This window comes from Coregonus clupeaformis, unplaced genomic scaffold, assembly GCF_020615455.1.
Source record: "Coregonus clupeaformis isolate EN_2021a unplaced genomic scaffold, ASM2061545v1 scaf0052, whole genome shotgun sequence".
Classification (NCBI taxonomy): Eukaryota; Metazoa; Chordata; class Actinopteri; order Salmoniformes; family Salmonidae; genus Coregonus; species Coregonus clupeaformis.
The window spans coordinates 238728-254827 of NW_025533507.1; the positions used below are offsets into that span (position 1 = coordinate 238728).

The 16100-nt window shown below is 42.9% G+C and overlaps 4 protein-coding genes across 4 annotated transcripts; 2 read left to right on the forward strand and 2 right to left on the reverse strand.

Annotated features, from left to right (window-relative positions):
• The first annotated feature begins 1513 nt into the window (after window positions 1–1513).
• Window positions 1514–2464, forward strand: LOC121568131 (olfactory receptor 2AT4-like). Its single transcript, XM_045212799.1, has one exon. It carries the CDS (start codon window positions 1514–1516, stop codon window positions 2462–2464), a length of 951 nt encoding a protein of 316 aa, XP_045068734.1.
• Window positions 2465–2549: 85 nt separating this feature from the next.
• On the reverse strand, window positions 2550–5341 carry LOC121568132 (sarcolipin-like). The gene is made up of 2 exons (XM_041878716.1): window positions 5252–5341; window positions 2550–2573 (listed from the first exon to the last, which is right to left on the reverse strand). Exons 1-2 carry the CDS (start codon window positions 5339–5341, stop codon window positions 2550–2552), a joined length of 114 nt encoding a protein of 37 aa, XP_041734650.1.
• Window positions 5342–7992: 2651 nt separating this feature from the next.
• Window positions 7993–8943, forward strand: LOC121568133 (olfactory receptor 2AT4-like). The gene has a single exon (XM_045212800.1). The coding sequence runs from the start codon at window positions 7993–7995 to the stop codon at window positions 8941–8943; it is 951 nt and encodes a 316-aa protein (XP_045068735.1).
• Window positions 8944–9028: 85 nt separating this feature from the next.
• Window positions 9029–11742, reverse strand: LOC121568134 (sarcolipin-like). The gene is made up of 2 exons (XM_041878717.1): window positions 11653–11742; window positions 9029–9052 (listed from the first exon to the last, which is right to left on the reverse strand). Exons 1-2 carry the CDS (start codon window positions 11740–11742, stop codon window positions 9029–9031), a joined length of 114 nt encoding a protein of 37 aa, XP_041734651.1.
• Window positions 11743–16100: the final 4358 nt, after the last annotated feature.

Consider the following 16100-nt stretch of genomic DNA (forward strand, 5'->3'; position numbering starts at 1 on the left):
TAAAATAGAGCCAATTTTGACTTTGCAGCTGGCCCATCTAGTGGAAATCACTCAGTTCTGCCTCCACCCGCACACGAAACACTGCCGATGACGAATACAATAACACACAACACACAATGAACGACAGAGGGTTAAATAGGGAATACAATACAACATAATGGGGAACAGGTGTACACAATCAGGACACAACAAGTCAAACACCGAAACATAGATCGGTGGCAGCTAGTACTCCGGGGACGACGAACGCCGAAGCCTGCCCGAGCAAGGAGGAGGAGCAGCATCGGCTGATTCCGTGACACGGAGGGAGTCATGACACATGTAGTGTTTGTTGTTGTACAAAGAGCAATATATATTTAGTTATTTTAAACCTGGTTGTTTCTGATATTCTCTTTAGTACCAAAGAGTATTGCCAGGTATAGCCAATGATTACATTTGTTTTGAATCAGAGGATTTTTTGTTACATTCAGCATTCCCTACAACAATATCAACTGAGTACCAAATCCTACCTTGAAATCCAAAACTGACATACAGTACAAGGAAGGCCATGATTCTGTGTAACCTGCTCAGTAGGGAACACAATTAGTTTGATTGACACAGACACAGCATGTAGGGTTTATTGTTGTAGAAAGAGTATTGTGTTAACTCACTGGGTAGTTTTCCCCTTGTGGCTTTGCCCTCTACAGAACGTGTCAACGTCATCATAAATGATTCAGTCACTAAATAGATAAATTGTGAGCATAAAGATCATTGGTGAAGAGCTTCTCAGGAAGTGTCTTGATACTTACATTTTAGTTTACTGTAATCGAGGTAAGGACATTTTTCCAACAGCATTGATTTGATGTTTTGTGTATCAAACTGTGATAACATGGATGATCAGTGATAGTGGTACTTAGTTTCTCATTTGATTTGACAGCACCTTATTTTAATGTCTGCTTTTTAAACTGCTTACACACATTATTGCTTTGTTAGTTTACTACTACATTTAGTAAATCCATGCATAAAGCCTGTTGTTCATGATTAGTGTAGCTTTCCAGGTCCTGGTTAAACATTATGTAAGACAATACATTCACATGGATTTAATCATATCAATGAACAAATAACACATTACAATTTTCAAAGTTTTACTGATGTTCATTTACAAACAAAAATAATACATTTATACATATTATTATGATTGTTGACATGGTAAAACAATTCCGTCTGTGAGCTGTAATAATTATTGGTAAATGCACAATGGGCCAAATCCTTACTTGAAATCTGCATGCATAACAACATTTCTTTGTTCAAATCTTCAACTGACAATATGCATGATTTAAATGAAAGTCACACGTGCATACGTCAATTTAGGATTTGACACTAGAGTACATGAGCAATATTCCGTTTGATTTGATATGACAAAAAACCTGATGAAAACACTTTAAATACACTGCTCTAGGTTGTAATGATGGATAATTTACTATAACATAAATGTTCATTACTTTCCAGAGTGTTGGTTCTAAGAGAACATATGGTCATGTCAGCAGGGAATCACAGCTTTGTGACAGAGTTTGTCATCGTTGGGTTCCCTGGACTTCAGCCAGAGTTCTACGGCCTTGTCTCAACTGTATTATTCTTGGTTTATTGTTGCATTTTAATAGGAAATGTTGTTGTTCTTATCTTGTTTGCAACTCATAACGTTCTCCATAAACCCATGTATTTTATCATTTTGAATCTGGTTGTGTCTGACATACTATTCAGCACCACCACTTTACCAAAGATTATTGCCAGGTATTGGTTTCAGGCGGGAGCAATTTCTTTCTTTGGTTGTTTTTTTCAAATGTACTTAGTGCACTATTTTGGATCCGTAACTAGCTTTCTCCTATTGATAATGGCTTTAGACCGATATGTGTCAATCTGTTACCCACTCAGATACCCAATGGTTATCAACAACTCCACCATTCATATATTCAATGTCACTGCGTGGGTGCTTGCACACCCTCCCTCTCTTGCTATGGTAACCAGGGCCTATCATCTTCCTTACTGTGACTCAAACACAATCATGCAGTGCTACTGTGATCATGTTTCCATAACAACGCTTGCATGCACTGACAGGGCCCCTTATGGTTTATCTGCTTTTGTTGTAGCAATGCTGGCATTACTGGGACCCCTTGCTTTTATTATATTCTCATATTGCTCTATTATTGTGGCAGTTCTTAAGATTGCGAGCACCCAAGGCCGCCTCAAAACCCTTTCTACCTGCAGTGGTCAGCTGATCATCATTGCCCTGTATTATCTCCCCAGATGTTTTATTTATCTGTCTAGCAATATCGGCATTAGATTCAGCACTGATTTACGTATTGTTATTATCATGTTGTATAGCCTGCTCCCTCCTATGATCAATCCACTGATATACTGTCTAAGAACTGAGGAAATAAAACAGATCTTGGTCAAGCGATTTAGAAAAACACAAGTGCGCGTTCAATAAGAGAGAATAGGACTAATATTATTTTGTGTTCGATCAAATAAAAATACTATACTGTGTATGTGAACATGTGTGTTTTATAAGTGTTTCATTGCTGATTTCTATGGCCTAACTGGGAGCATAAAGACAAGGTGTTTAGCCTCCAAAACAAAAGGCTTGTTTGTTGTTGTTTCATCATCACACAATTAACAGTTAGTCCAACTGAAGTTCTCTTACAAAAAAAAGGTGCTACCTAGAACCTAAATGGTTCTTCGACTGTCCCAATAGGACAACCCTTTGAAGACCCCTTTTGGGTTCCATGTAGGACACTTTCCACAGAGGGTTCTACATGGAAGCCAAAATGGTTCTACGTGGAACCCTAAAGGGTTCTATCTGAAACCAAAAAGGGGTTCTCCTATGGGGACAGCCGAAAAAACCTTTTGGAACCGTTTTTTCTAAGAATGTACAGTACCAGTCAAAAGAATGGACACACCTACTCATTCAAGGGTTTTTCTTAATTTTTATTATTTTTTACATTGTAGAATAATAGTGAAGACATCAAAACTATGAAATAACACATGTAGAATAATAATAATAATAATATGCCATTTAGCAGACGCTTTTATCCAAAGCGACTCACAGTCATGCGTGCATACATTTTTCGTGTATGGGTGGTCCCGGGGATCGAACCCACTACCTTGGCATTACAAGCGCCGTGCTCTACCAGCTAAGCTACAGATAATCATGTAGTAACCAAAAAAAAGTGTTAAACAAATCAAAATATATTTGAGATTTGAGATTCTTCAAATAGCCACCCTTTGCCTTGATGACAGCTTTGCACACTCTTGGCATTCTCTCAACCAGCTTCACCTGGAATGCTTTTCCAACAGTCTTGAAGGAGTTCCCACATATGCTGAGCACTTGTTGGCTGCTTTTCCTTCACTCTGCCGTCCGACTCATCCCAAACCATCTCAATTTGGTTGAGGTCGGGGATTGTGGAGGCCAGGTCATCTGATGCAGCACTCCATCACTCTCCTTCTTGGTAAAATAACCCTTACACAGCCTGGAGGTGTGTTGGGTCATTGTCCTGTTGAAAAACAAATGATAGTCCCACTAAGCCCAAACCAGATGCGATGTCATATCGCTGCAGAATGCTGTGGTAGCCATGCTGGTTAAGTGTGCCTTGAATTCTATATAAATCACAGACAGTGTCACCAGCAAAGCACCCCACCCCATAACATCTCCTCCTCCATGCCTTACGGTGGGAAGTACACATGCGGAGATCATCCATTCACCCACACCACGTCTCACAAAGACACAGCGGTTTGAACCAAAAATCTCCAATTTGGACTCCAGACCAAAGGATACATTTCCACCAGTCTAATTTCCATTGCTCGTGTTTCTTGGCCTAAGCAGGTCTCTTCTTCTTATTGGTGTCCTTTAGTAGTGGTTTCTTTGCAGCAATTCGACCATGAAGGCCTGATTCACACAGTCCCCTCTGAACAGTTGATGTTGAGATGTGTCTATTACTTGAACTCTGTGAAGCTTTTATTTGGGCTGCAATTCCTGAGGCTGGTAACTCTAATGAACTTATCCTCTGCAGCAGAGGAAATTCTGGGTCTTCCATTCCTGTGGCGGTCCTCATGAGAGCCAGTTTCATCATAGCGCTTGATGGTTTTTGCAACTGCACTTGAAGAAACTTTCAAAGTTCTTGAAATGTTCTGTATTGACTGACCTTCATGTCTCAAAGTAATGATGGACTGTCATAATATGGACATGGTCTTTTACCAAATAGGGCTATCTTCTGTATACCCCCCTACCTTGTCACAACACAACTGATTGGCTCAAACGCATTAAAAAGGATAGAAATTCCACAAATTAACATTTAAAAAGGCACACTTGTTAATTGAAATGCATTCCAGGTGACTACCTCATGAAGCTGGTTGAGAGAATGCCAAGAGTGTGCAAAGCTGTCATCAAGGCAAAGGGTGGCTATTTGAGGATTCACACATATAACATATATTTTGATTTGTTTAACACTTTTTTGGTTACTACATGAATCCATATGTGTTATTTAATAGTTTTGATGTCTTCACTATTATTATACAATGTCAAAAATAGTACAAATAAATAAAAACCCTTGAATGAGTAGGTGTGTGCAAACTTTTGACTGGTTTTGTAGGTAGGGTGTGTACTCTGCTTACTTTCATGATTTGTGTGCACATGTATCATTTAAAACATAATGTTGGATGCATCAAACAACAGAAAACATATAGGGTACAATAATAGTTATTTTATTGTAGAACGTGTAAACAGAATGCTTGCCAACTCATCTCTAACACAACAGTACCTCTACGAGGCAGGAGTGAGGAACTGCGTGTATATATTTCAATTTCATTTATTCACTTAATTTGTCAGGGACCATGTGCAACATCTATGTTGCAGAATGAAGATAATATAAGATGTACTGTACTTTATTGTCCGTTAACTTTATTGTCCGTTAGTTAACTTTATTGTCCGTTAACTTTATTGTCCATTAATGGAAATATGTATTTATGCTCACACCCTAACCCCCCCGAGACAAACACACACCCGAGAGACTGGAAGCAATGGTTCAGACGCATGGATCAGCCGCAGAGCAATTGTAGGGGTTAAGTGCCTTGCTCAAGGGCACAACGGCAGGCGATGGAGTCTAGGATGATGTCAGCAACACTCCGGTTGCCGGCTTACGCCACACCAGATTTTCTCGTCTGATCCAGGATTCGAACCTTCATCTCTCTCCTCCTGTATCTGTCCCCTGGTGGTTCAGGCCTGGTAGGTCTTGACCAGGATCCACATGAGAAGCACAGTGATTAAGACTACTGTGAAGTTCAGAAACAGCTCCTGCACAGACCGGTCCATTCTGCCCTGAGAGGGGTGGCAGGAGAGGAGAAGAAGAATAGGAGAGTGTCGAGACAGAAAGGATGAGGGTCCTTACACCTTGGTTGGGAGGGCAGGTCACTCTGTCAGGGAGGCCAAAGTCTCTGAAGGTGAAATCTGAAAGTGGGGGAAGAGGTTGACCTTGAATTTTCTGGTGACAAATTAAAACTGTATCCCATTGCTCTGAAAAAAAGCCTGGTCTGAAAACAACACCTTGCTCCAGGGACGGATTGGAACCAGAAAACGGCCAGGGCATTTTACGCCCATTCTTTCTCTTGAGGCCACCATTATTAGCCGAATAATGAACATTTTGTGCAAACCTAGAATTTAGACAGGCCCACTAGGCTTAAGGTGGACTAGCCCATTTGGAATTTTGGCCAGAAATGCCCTATGACCAGTCTGTCCCTACCTTGCTCCTTCCTCTAGCTCCTACCATTTCTGTAGCAGGTTGGCATTTATTGTCATGAATCTTGCCCTGAAGGCAGCTCTGAAGAGTGGTCAGTAGCTGGCATAGCCACAAAGTCATAAAATCTGATTTTAAGCCAAACCCTAACCTTACAGCCAGGTCATCCATGATACAAGTCAGTATTCGACGTCCATCCATGTCCGAGGACATAGAGAGATGATGTGGAAACCATCCACTAGGGGGCAACAGTGAGCGCTGTTACCTTCAAGTGGGTTTCGGTTTTGCTAGAGTGATGTGGATGGTGGATGGCAAACGGGTGTAAGCATCTGCTTCTAATTCCAAAGGTTGCAAGTTTGAATCCATTGATAGAAAGTTGTTTTTGATGTAAAAAAATGTAGCCTATCCCAAACCCTTACATTAATCATTTGGAGTTAATGCCTAACCTTAGGATTTCAGAAATAACATCTAAATTTAACCCTAACCTTAAAAATTCTGAGTTAAAGTCTAAACTCAACCTTAAACATTTCGAAATGTGACGTTTGGAGCAACTTCGAAATTTGACGTTTGAGAAACATGGATGAATGTCTAATTCTGACGTGAGACTGTGAGAGCTAGATTAACCATAACGCTAACCTTAACCACACCGCTAACCCTAATGTCTAACCCTAACCTGAAATTAAGACCAAAAAGTTCATTTTTGTTTTCATTAATATTTAAAATAGAGCCAATTTTGACTTTGCAGCTGGCCCATCTAGTGGAAATCACTCAGTTCTGCCTCCACCCGCACTACGAAACACTGCCGATGACCGAATACAATAACACACAACACACAATGAACGACAGAGGGTTAAATAGGGAATACAATACAACATAATGGGGAACAGGTGTACACAATCAGGACACAACAAGTCAAACACCGAAACATAGATCGGTGGCAGCTAGTACTCCGGGGACGACGAACGCCGAAGCCTGCCCGAGCAAGGAGGAGGAGCAGCATCGGCTGATTCCGTGACACGGAGGGAGTCATGACACATGTAGTGTTTGTTGTTGTACAAAGAGCAATATATATTTAGTTATTTTAAACCTGGTTGTTTCTGATATTCTCTTTAGTACCAAAGAGTATTGCCAGGTATAGCCAATGATTACATTTGTTTTGAATCAGAGGATTTTTTGTTACATTCAGCATTCCCTACAACAATATCAACTGAGTACCAAATCCTACCTTGAAATCCAAAACTGACATACAGTACAAGGAAGGCCATGATTCTGTGTAACCTGCTCAGTAGGGAACACAATTAGTTTGATTGACACAGACACAGCATGTAGGGTTTATTGTTGTAGAAAGAGTATTGTGTTAACTCACTGGGTAGTTTTCCCCTTGTGGCTTTGCCCTCTACAGAACGTGTCAACGTCATCATAAATGATTCAGTCACTAAATAGATAAATTGTGAGCATAAAGATCATTGGTGAAGAGCTTCTCAGGAAGTGTCTTGATACTTACATTTTAGTTTACTGTAATCGAGGTAAGGACATTTTTCCAACAGCATTGATTTGATGTTTTGTGTATCAAACTGTGATAACATGGATGATCAGTGATAGTGGTACTTAGTTTCTCATTTGATTTGACAGCACCTTATTTTAATGTCTGCTTTTAAACTGCTTACACACATTATTGCTTTGTTAGTTTACTACTACATTTAGTAAATCCATGCATAAAGCCTGTTGTTCATGATTAGTGTAGCTTTCCAGGTCCTGGTTAAACATTATGTAAGACAATACATTCACATGGATTTAATCATATCAATGAACAAATAACACATTACAATTTTCAAAGTTTTACTGATGTTCATTTACAAACAAAAATAATACATTTATACATATTATTATGATTGTTGACATGGTAAAACAATTCCGTCTGTGAGCTGTAATAATTATTGGTAAATGCACAATGGGCCAAATCCTTACTTGAAATCTGCATGCATAACAACATTTCTTTGTTCAAATCTTCAACTGACAATATGCATGATTTAAATGAAAGTCACACGTGCATACGTCAATTTAGGATTTGACACTAGAGTACATGAGCAATATTCCGTTTGATTTGATATGACAAAAACCTGATGAAAACACTTTAAATACACTGCTCTAGGTTGTAATGATGGATAATTTACTATAACATAAATGTTCATTACTTTCCAGAGTGTTGGTTCTAAGAGAACATATGGTCATGTCAGCAGGGAATCACAGCTTTGTGACAGAGTTTGTCATCGTTGGGTTCCCTGGACTTCAGCCAGAGTTCTACGGCCTTGTCTCAACTGTATTATTCTTGGTTTATTGTTGCATTTTAATAGGAAATGTTGTTGTTCTTATCTTGTTTGCAACTCATAACGTTCTCCATAAACCCATGTATTTTATCATTTTGAATCTGGTTGTGTCTGACATACTATTCAGCACCACCACTTTACCAAAGATTATTGCCAGGTATTGGTTTCAGGCGGGAGCAATTTCTTTCTTTGGTTGTTTTTTTCAAATGTACTTAGTGCACTATTTTGGATCCGTAACTAGCTTTCTCCTATTGATAATGGCTTTAGACCGATATGTGTCAATCTGTTACCCACTCAGATACCCAATGGTTATCAACAACTCCACCATTCATATATTCAATGTCACTGCGTGGGTGCTTGCACACCCTCCCTCTCTTGCTATGGTAACCAGGGCCTATCATCTTCCTTACTGTGACTCAAACACAATCATGCAGTGCTACTGTGATCATGTTTCCATAACAACGCTTGCATGCACTGACAGGGCCCCTTATGGTTTATCTGCTTTTGTTGTAGCAATGGTGGTATTACTGGGACCCCTTGCTTTTATTATATTCTCATATTGCTCTATTATTATGGCAGTTCTTAAGATTGCGAGCACCCAAGGCCGCCTCAAAACCCTTTCTACCTGCAGTGGTCAGCTGATCATCATTGCCCTGTATTATCTCCCCAGATGTTTTATTTATCTGTCTAGCAATATCGGCATTAGATTCAGCACTGATTTACGTATTGTTATTATCATGTTGTATAGCCTGCTCCCTCCTATGATCAATCCACTGATATACTGTCTAAGAACTGAGGAAATAAAACAGATCTTGGTCAAGCGATTTAGAAAAACACAAGTGCGCGTTCAATAAGAGAGAATAGGACTAATATTATTTTGTGTTCGATCAAATAAAAATACTATACTGTGTATGTGAACATGTGTGTTTTATAAGTGTTTCATTGCTGATTTCTATGGCCTAACTGGGAGCATAAAGACAAGGGGTTTAACCTCCAAAACAAAAGGCTTGTTTGTTGTTGTTTCATCATCACACAATTAACAGTTAGTCCAACTGAAGTTCTCTTTGAAAAAAAGGTGCTACCTAGAACCTAAATGGTTCTTCGACTGTCCCAATAGGACAACCCTTTGAAGACCCCTTTTGGGTTCCATGTAGGACACTTTCCACAGAGGGTTCTACATGGATGCCAAAATGGTTCTACGTGGAACCCTAAAGGGTTCTATCTGAAACCAAAAAGGGGTTCTCCTATGGGGACAGCCGAAAAAACCTTTTGGAACCCTTTTTTCTAAGAATGTACAGTACCAGTCAAAAGATTGGACACACCTACTCATTCAAGGGTTTTTCTTAATTTTTACTATTTTTTACATTGTAGAATAATAGTGAAGACATCAAAACTACGAAATAACACATGTGGAATCATGTAGTAACCAAAAAAAAGTGTTAAACAAATCAAAATATATTTTAGATTTGAGATTCTTCAAATAGCCACCCTTTGCCTTGATGACAGCTTTGCGCACTCTTGGCATTCTCTCAACCAGCTTCACCTGGAATGCTTTTCCAACAGTCTTGAAGGAGTTCCCACATATGCTGAGCACTTGTTGGCTGCTTTTCCTTCACTCTGCCGTCCGACTCATCCCAAACCATCTCAATTTGGTTGAGGTCGGGGATTGTGGAGGCCAGGTCATCTGATGCAGCACTCCATCACTCTCCTTCTTGGTAAAATAACCCTTACACAGCCTGGAGGTGTGTTGGGTCATTGTCCTGTTGAAAAACAAATGATAGTCCCACTAAGCCCAAACCAGATGCGATGTCATATCGCTGCAGAATGCTGTGGTAGCCATGCTGGTTAAGTGTGCCTTGAATTCTATTTAAATCACAGACAGTGTCACCAGCAAAGCACCCCACCCCATAACACCTCCTCCTCCATGCCTTACGGTGGGAAGTACACATGCGGAGATCATCCATTCACCCACACCGCGTCTCACAAATACACAGCGGTTTGAACCAAAAATCTCAAATTTGGACTCCAGACCAAAGGATACATTTCCACCAGTCTAATTTCCATTGCTCGTGTTTCTTGGCCCAAGCAAGTCTCTTCTTCTTATTGGTGTCCTTTAGTAGTGGTTTCTTTGCAGCAATTCGACCATGAAGGCCTGATTCACACAGTCCCCTCTGAACAGTTGATGTTGAGATGTGTCTATTACTTGAACTCTGTGAAGCATTTATTTGGGCTGCAATTCCTGAGGCTGGTAACTCTAATGAACTTATCCTCTGCAGCAGAGGAAATTCTGGGTCTTCCATTCCTGTGGCGGTCCTCATGAGAGCCAGTTTCATCATAGCGCTTGATGGTTTTTGCGACTGCACTTGAAGAAACGTTCAAAGTTCTTGAAATGTTCTGTATTGACTGACCTTCATGTCTTAAAGTAATGATGGACTGTCATTTCTCTTTGCTTTTGAGCTGTTCTTGCCATAATATGGACTTGGTCTTTTACCAAATAGGGCTATCTTCTGTATACCCCCCTACCTTGTCACAACACAACTGATTGGCTCAAATGCATTAAAAAGGATAGAAATTCCACAAATTAACATTTAAAAAGGCACACTTGTTAATTGAAATGCATTCCAGGTGACTACCTCATGAAGCTGGTTGAGAGAATGCCAAGAGTGTGCAAAGCTGTCATCAAGGCAAAGGGTGGCTATTTGAGGATTCACACATATAACATATATTTTGATTTGTTTAACACTTTTTTGGTTACTACATGAATCCATATGTGTTATTTAATAGTTTTGATGTCTTCACTATTATTATACAATGTCAAAAATAGTACAAATAAATAAAAACCCTTGAATGAGTAGGTGTGTTCAAACTTTTGACTGGTTGTGTAGGTAGGGTGTGTACTCTGCTTCCTTTCATGATTTGTGTGCACATGTATCATTTAAAACATAATGTTGGATGCATCAAACAACAGAAAACATATTGGGTACAATAATAGTTATTTTATTGTAGAACGTGTAAACAGAATGCTTGCCAACTCATCTCTAACACAACAGTACCTCTACGAGGCAGGAGTGAGGAACTGCATGTATATATTTCAATTTCATTTAATTCACTTAATTTGTCAGGGACCATGTGCAACATCTATGTTACAGAATGAAGATAATATAAGATGTACTGTACTTTATTGTCCGTTAACTTTATTGTCCGTTAGTTAACTTTATTGTCCATTAACTTTATTGTCCATTAACTTTATTGTCCATTAACTTTATTGTCCGTTAACTTTATTGTCCATTAATGGAAATATGTATTTATGCTCACACCCTAACCCCCCCGAGACAAACACACACCCGAGAGACTGGAAGCAATGGGTCAGACGCATGGATCAGCCGCAGAGCAATTGTAGGGGTTAAGTGCCTTGCTCAAGGGCACAACGGCAGGCGATGGAATCTAGGATGATGTCAGCAACACTCCGGTTGCCGGCTTACGCCACACCAGATTTTCTCGTCTGATCCAGGATTCGAACCTTCATCTCTCTCCTCCTGTATCTGTCCCCTGGTGGTTCAGGCCTGGTAGGTCTTGACCAGGATCCACATGAGCAGCACAGTGATTAAGACTACTGTGAAGTTCAGAAACAGCTCCTGCACAGACCGGTCCATTCTGCCCTGAGAGGGGTGGCAGGAGAGGAGAAGAAGAATAGGAGAGTGTCGAGACAGAAAGGATGAGGGTCCTTACACATTGGTTGGGAGGGCAGGTCACTCTGTCAGGGAGGCCAAAGTCTCTGAAGGTGAAATCTGAAAGTGGGGGAAGAGGTTGACCTTGAATTTTCTGGTGACAAATTAAAACTGTATCCCATTGCTCTGAAAAAAAGCCTGGTCTGAAAACAACACCTTGCTCCAGGGACGGATTGGAACCAGAAAACGGCCAGGCCTTTTTACGCCCATTCTTTCTCTTGAGGCCACCATTATTAGCCGAATAATGAACATTTTGTGCAAACCTAGAATTTAGACAGGCCCACTAGGCTTAAGGTGGACTAGCCCATTTGGAATTTTGGCCAGAAATGCCCTATGACCAGTCTGTCCCTACCTTGCTCCTTCCTCTAGCTCCTACCATTTCTGTAGCAGGTTGGCATTTATTGTCATGAATCTTGCCCTGAAGGCAGCTCTGCAGAGTGGTCAGAAGCTGGCATAGCCACAAAGTCATAAAATCTGATTTTAAACCTAACCCTAACCTTACAGCCAGGTCATCCATGATACAAGTCAGTATTCGACGTCCATCCATGTCTGAGGACATAGAGAGATGATGTGGAAACCATCCACTAGGGGCAACAGTGAGCACTGTTGCCTTCAAGTAGGTTTCGGTTTTGCTAGAGTGTTGTGGACGGTGGATGGTGGATGGCAAACGGGTGTAAGCATCTGCTTCTAATTCCAAAGGTTGCAAGTTTGAGTCCTTTGATAGAAAGTTTTTTTTTTATGTCAATTTTTTTTAATGCCTAAACTTAGGATTTCGGAATTAACGTCTAAATTTAACCCTAACCTTAAAGATTCTGAGTGAAAGTCTAAATTTAACCTTAAAACATTTCGAAATATGACGTTTGGAACAACTTTGAAATTTGACATTTGAGAAACATGGATTAATGTGTAAATGTGACGTGAGACTGTGAGAGCTGGATTAACCATAACGCTAACCTTAACCACACCGCTAACCCTAATGTCTAACCCTAACCTGAAATTAAGACCAAAAAGTTCAATATTTAAAATAGAGCCAATTTTGACTTTTCAGCTGGACCATCTAGTGGAAATCACTCAGTTCTGCCTCCAGGGCAAGATTAATGATAATAAACATCAACCTGCCTTTCTGTATTTGCAGATACATAGAAGAGTAAGTAACTTGACAGACACTTCCCTATCTACAGTGTGTCTATCTAGACAGTATAAAATATCAGCCCTTGGGCATTTACCTGGCTGGGTCTGGTGGTGGGTGTGACAGGTAGAGGTCCTTTGTAGTCCTGTGGTCCTGTGGTCGGGGTCTCAGAGTTGTCATCTGTCTTCTACAGTCCTGAGGGCCAGGGTCCACACCTAAAGTAACCCACTGCCAATCGACCGCCCACGGTTCAGATATAGTTTGTGGATGTTTGGGCCGTGGGGTGGGGCCGAACCCTCTGGAGCCTGACAATGGAATCTGACATGCGCGCACACGCGGACACTCACACACACCTCCTCTGCTGATGAGGGCAGGATCCAGGGGATGGGGGGGGACAAGTGTTATTTATAAAAGCCCATTGTCTGAGCTGGATTACAGTAGTTCTAAATACAATACTCATTATTTGAATAATAAAAATTACAGATGAAGTGTGCTAGGAAAATATGCATCTCATGCTTTGGCTGGGATATGGATTCATCTCACACAATAACCAATGGCTGGGTTATGGATTCACCACACATAGTAACCAATCTCTGGGTTATGGATTCATCTCACTGTATTAAACCAATAGCTGGAGTATGGATTCACCTCACACAATAACCAATGGTTGTAACTATGACTCCCTGTATCCTTTTAGTGGGCCACATGGGCAGCCGATCCACTGCAAACATGCCACACACAATTATGCCATACAGAGTGTCCTTGTTTCCATTGGGTATGTTGAGTGTGATAGAAGGAGTCAGGCGCAGGAGGAGAATCACGGAATGCAGAGTTTATTCCGTCGTACACAAATAGCTCTGGATAGCGACAAACGAAACAGGCACAGGGGAAAATCTACCCTGGCAATACAAGGTAACGGTAGTTCCAACAATAACAGGCACAGGGGAAATATCTACCCCGGCAATAACAAGGTACGAGTAGCTCCACCGAGCTACACAACTCTCACGAATAAACAATCACCCACAAGGACAAGGGGGGCAGAGGGAACACTTATACACGGGCTAATGAGGGGATAAGAACCAGGTGTGTGTGATTGACAAGACAAGACAAATGGAATGATGAATAATGGAGCGGCAGTGGCTAGTAAGCCGGTGACAACGAACGCCGAAGCCTGCCCGAACAAGGAGGAGAGGCAGCCTCGGCGGAAGTTGACAGTACCCCCCTTGACGCGCAGCTCCAACAGCGCGCCGACCCCGGCCTCGGGGACGGCCAGGAGGACGCGGAGCAGGGCGAGCCGGATGGTGACGGTGGAAATCCCGTAACATGGAGGGATCAAGGATATCCCTCATTGGGACCCAGCACCGTTCCTCCGGACCGTACCCCGCCCACTCCACGAGGTACTGAAGGCCCCCCACCCGATGCCTCGAATCCAGGATGGAACGGACAGAGTACGCTGGGGCCCCCTCGATGTCCAGAGGAGGTGGAGGAACCTCCCACACCTCAGACTCCTGGAGCGGACCAACCACCACCGGCTTGAGGAGAGACACATGAAACGAGGGGTTAATACGGTAATCAGGGGGAAGTAATAACTTATAAGTGACCTCGTTGATTCTCCTCAGGACTTTGAACAGCCCCACAAACCGCGGGCTCAGCTTCCGGCAGGGCAGGCGGAGGGGCAGATTCCGGGTCGAGAGCCAGACCCGATCCCCTGGTACGAAGATCGGGGCCTCACTGCGGTGATGGTCAGCGTTGGCCTTTTGACGACGCACGGCGCACTGGAGGTGAACGTGGGCAGCGTCCCACGTCTCCTCCGCACGCCGAAACCAGTCATCCACCGCAGGAGCCTCGGTCTGGCTCTGGTGCCACGGTGCCAGAACCAGTTGGTAACCTAAAACACATTGGAATGGTGTTAGGTTAGTAGAGGAGTGGCGGAGAGAGTTATGGGCATATTCCGAGCATGGCAAGAACAACGACCACTCCCCCGGCCAGTCCTGGCAGTAGGACCGCAGGAACCTACCCACATCCTGATTTACCCGTTACACCTGTCCATTTGACTCGGGGTGGAACCCAGAGGTCAGGCTGACCGAGACCCCCAGACGTTCCATGAACGCCTTCCAAACCTTGGACGTGAACTGGGGACCTCGGTCAGACACTATATCCTCTGGTACCCCGTAGTGCCGGAAGACGTGAGTAAACAGGGCCTCCGCAGTCTGCAGGGCCGTGGGGAGACCGGGCAGAGGAAGGAGGTGGCAGGACTTGGAAAAGCGGTCCACAACGACCAGGATGGTGGTGTTACCTTGGGAGAGGGGAAGATCAGTCAAGAAATCAACACTAAGGTGAGACCATGGTCGTTTTGGAACTGGTAAAGGTTGTAACTTACCTGCTGGGAGGTGCCTAGGTGCCTTACTCTGGGCGCACACCGAGCAGGAGGAGATGTACAATGTACTTACTAACTGTAAGTCGCTCTGGATAAGAGCGTCTGCTAAATGACTAAAATGTAAATGTAAATGTAATGTACACCCTCACGTCCTTAGCCAAGGTAAGCAACCAGTACTTTCCGATAAGGCAGCGCACTGTACGACCGATGCCTGGGTGACCAGAGGAGGGTGACGTGTGTGCCCAGAAGATCATACGATCACAGATAAGAGCAGGCACGTACTGCAGCCCAGCTGGACACTGAGGTGGAGATGGATCTGTGCGTAATGCCTGCTCTATATCCGCATCCATCGCCCACACTACCGGCGCCACAATGCAGGAGGCAGGGAGTATGGGGGTGTTGTCTCTGGGCCTCTCCTCTGTGTCATACAGCCGGGACAGTGCGTCTGCCTTCTCGTTCTTCGTACCCAGAATGTATGAAAGTGTCAAATCAAAGCGAGTGAAGAATAGGGCCCACCTGGCCTGGCAAGGATTCAGCCTCCTCGCTGCCCGGATGTACTCCAGGTTACGGTGGTCCGTCCAGACGAGGAAAGAGTGTTTCGCCCCTTCGAGCCAATGCCTCCACACGGTCAAAGCTTGGACAACAGCCAACAGCTCCCGATCACCAACGTCCTGGTTCTGCTCCGCCGGGCTGAGCTTCTTAGAGAAGAAGGCACAGGGGCGGAGCTTGGGTGGCGTGCCCGAGCGTTGGCAAAGGACAGCGCCTATCCCAACCTCG

What these genes read in the sequence shown, in the direction of transcription:
- LOC121568132 (XM_041878716.1), bottom strand. Translation starts at nt 5,341, where the DNA reads ATGGACCGGTCTGTGCAGGAGCTGTTTCTGAACTTCACAGTAGTCTTA. An exon ending in TCCTGGTCAAGACCTACCAG is followed by an intron (nt 2,574 to 5,251) that starts GCCTGAACCACC and finishes TTATGCTCCCAG; the next exon opens with TTAGGCCATAGAAATCAGCA.
- LOC121568133 (XM_045212800.1), top strand. Translation starts at nt 7,993, where the DNA reads ATGTCAGCAGGGAATCACAGCTTTGTGACAGAGTTTGTCATCGTTGGG.
- LOC121568131 (XM_045212799.1), top strand. Translation starts at nt 1,514, where the DNA reads ATGTCAGCAGGGAATCACAGCTTTGTGACAGAGTTTGTCATCGTTGGG.
- LOC121568134 (XM_041878717.1), bottom strand. Translation starts at nt 11,742, where the DNA reads ATGGACCGGTCTGTGCAGGAGCTGTTTCTGAACTTCACAGTAGTCTTA. An exon ending in TCCTGGTCAAGACCTACCAG is followed by an intron (nt 9,053 to 11,652) that starts GCCTGAACCACC and finishes TTATGCTCCCAG; the next exon opens with TTAGGCCATAGAAATCAGCA.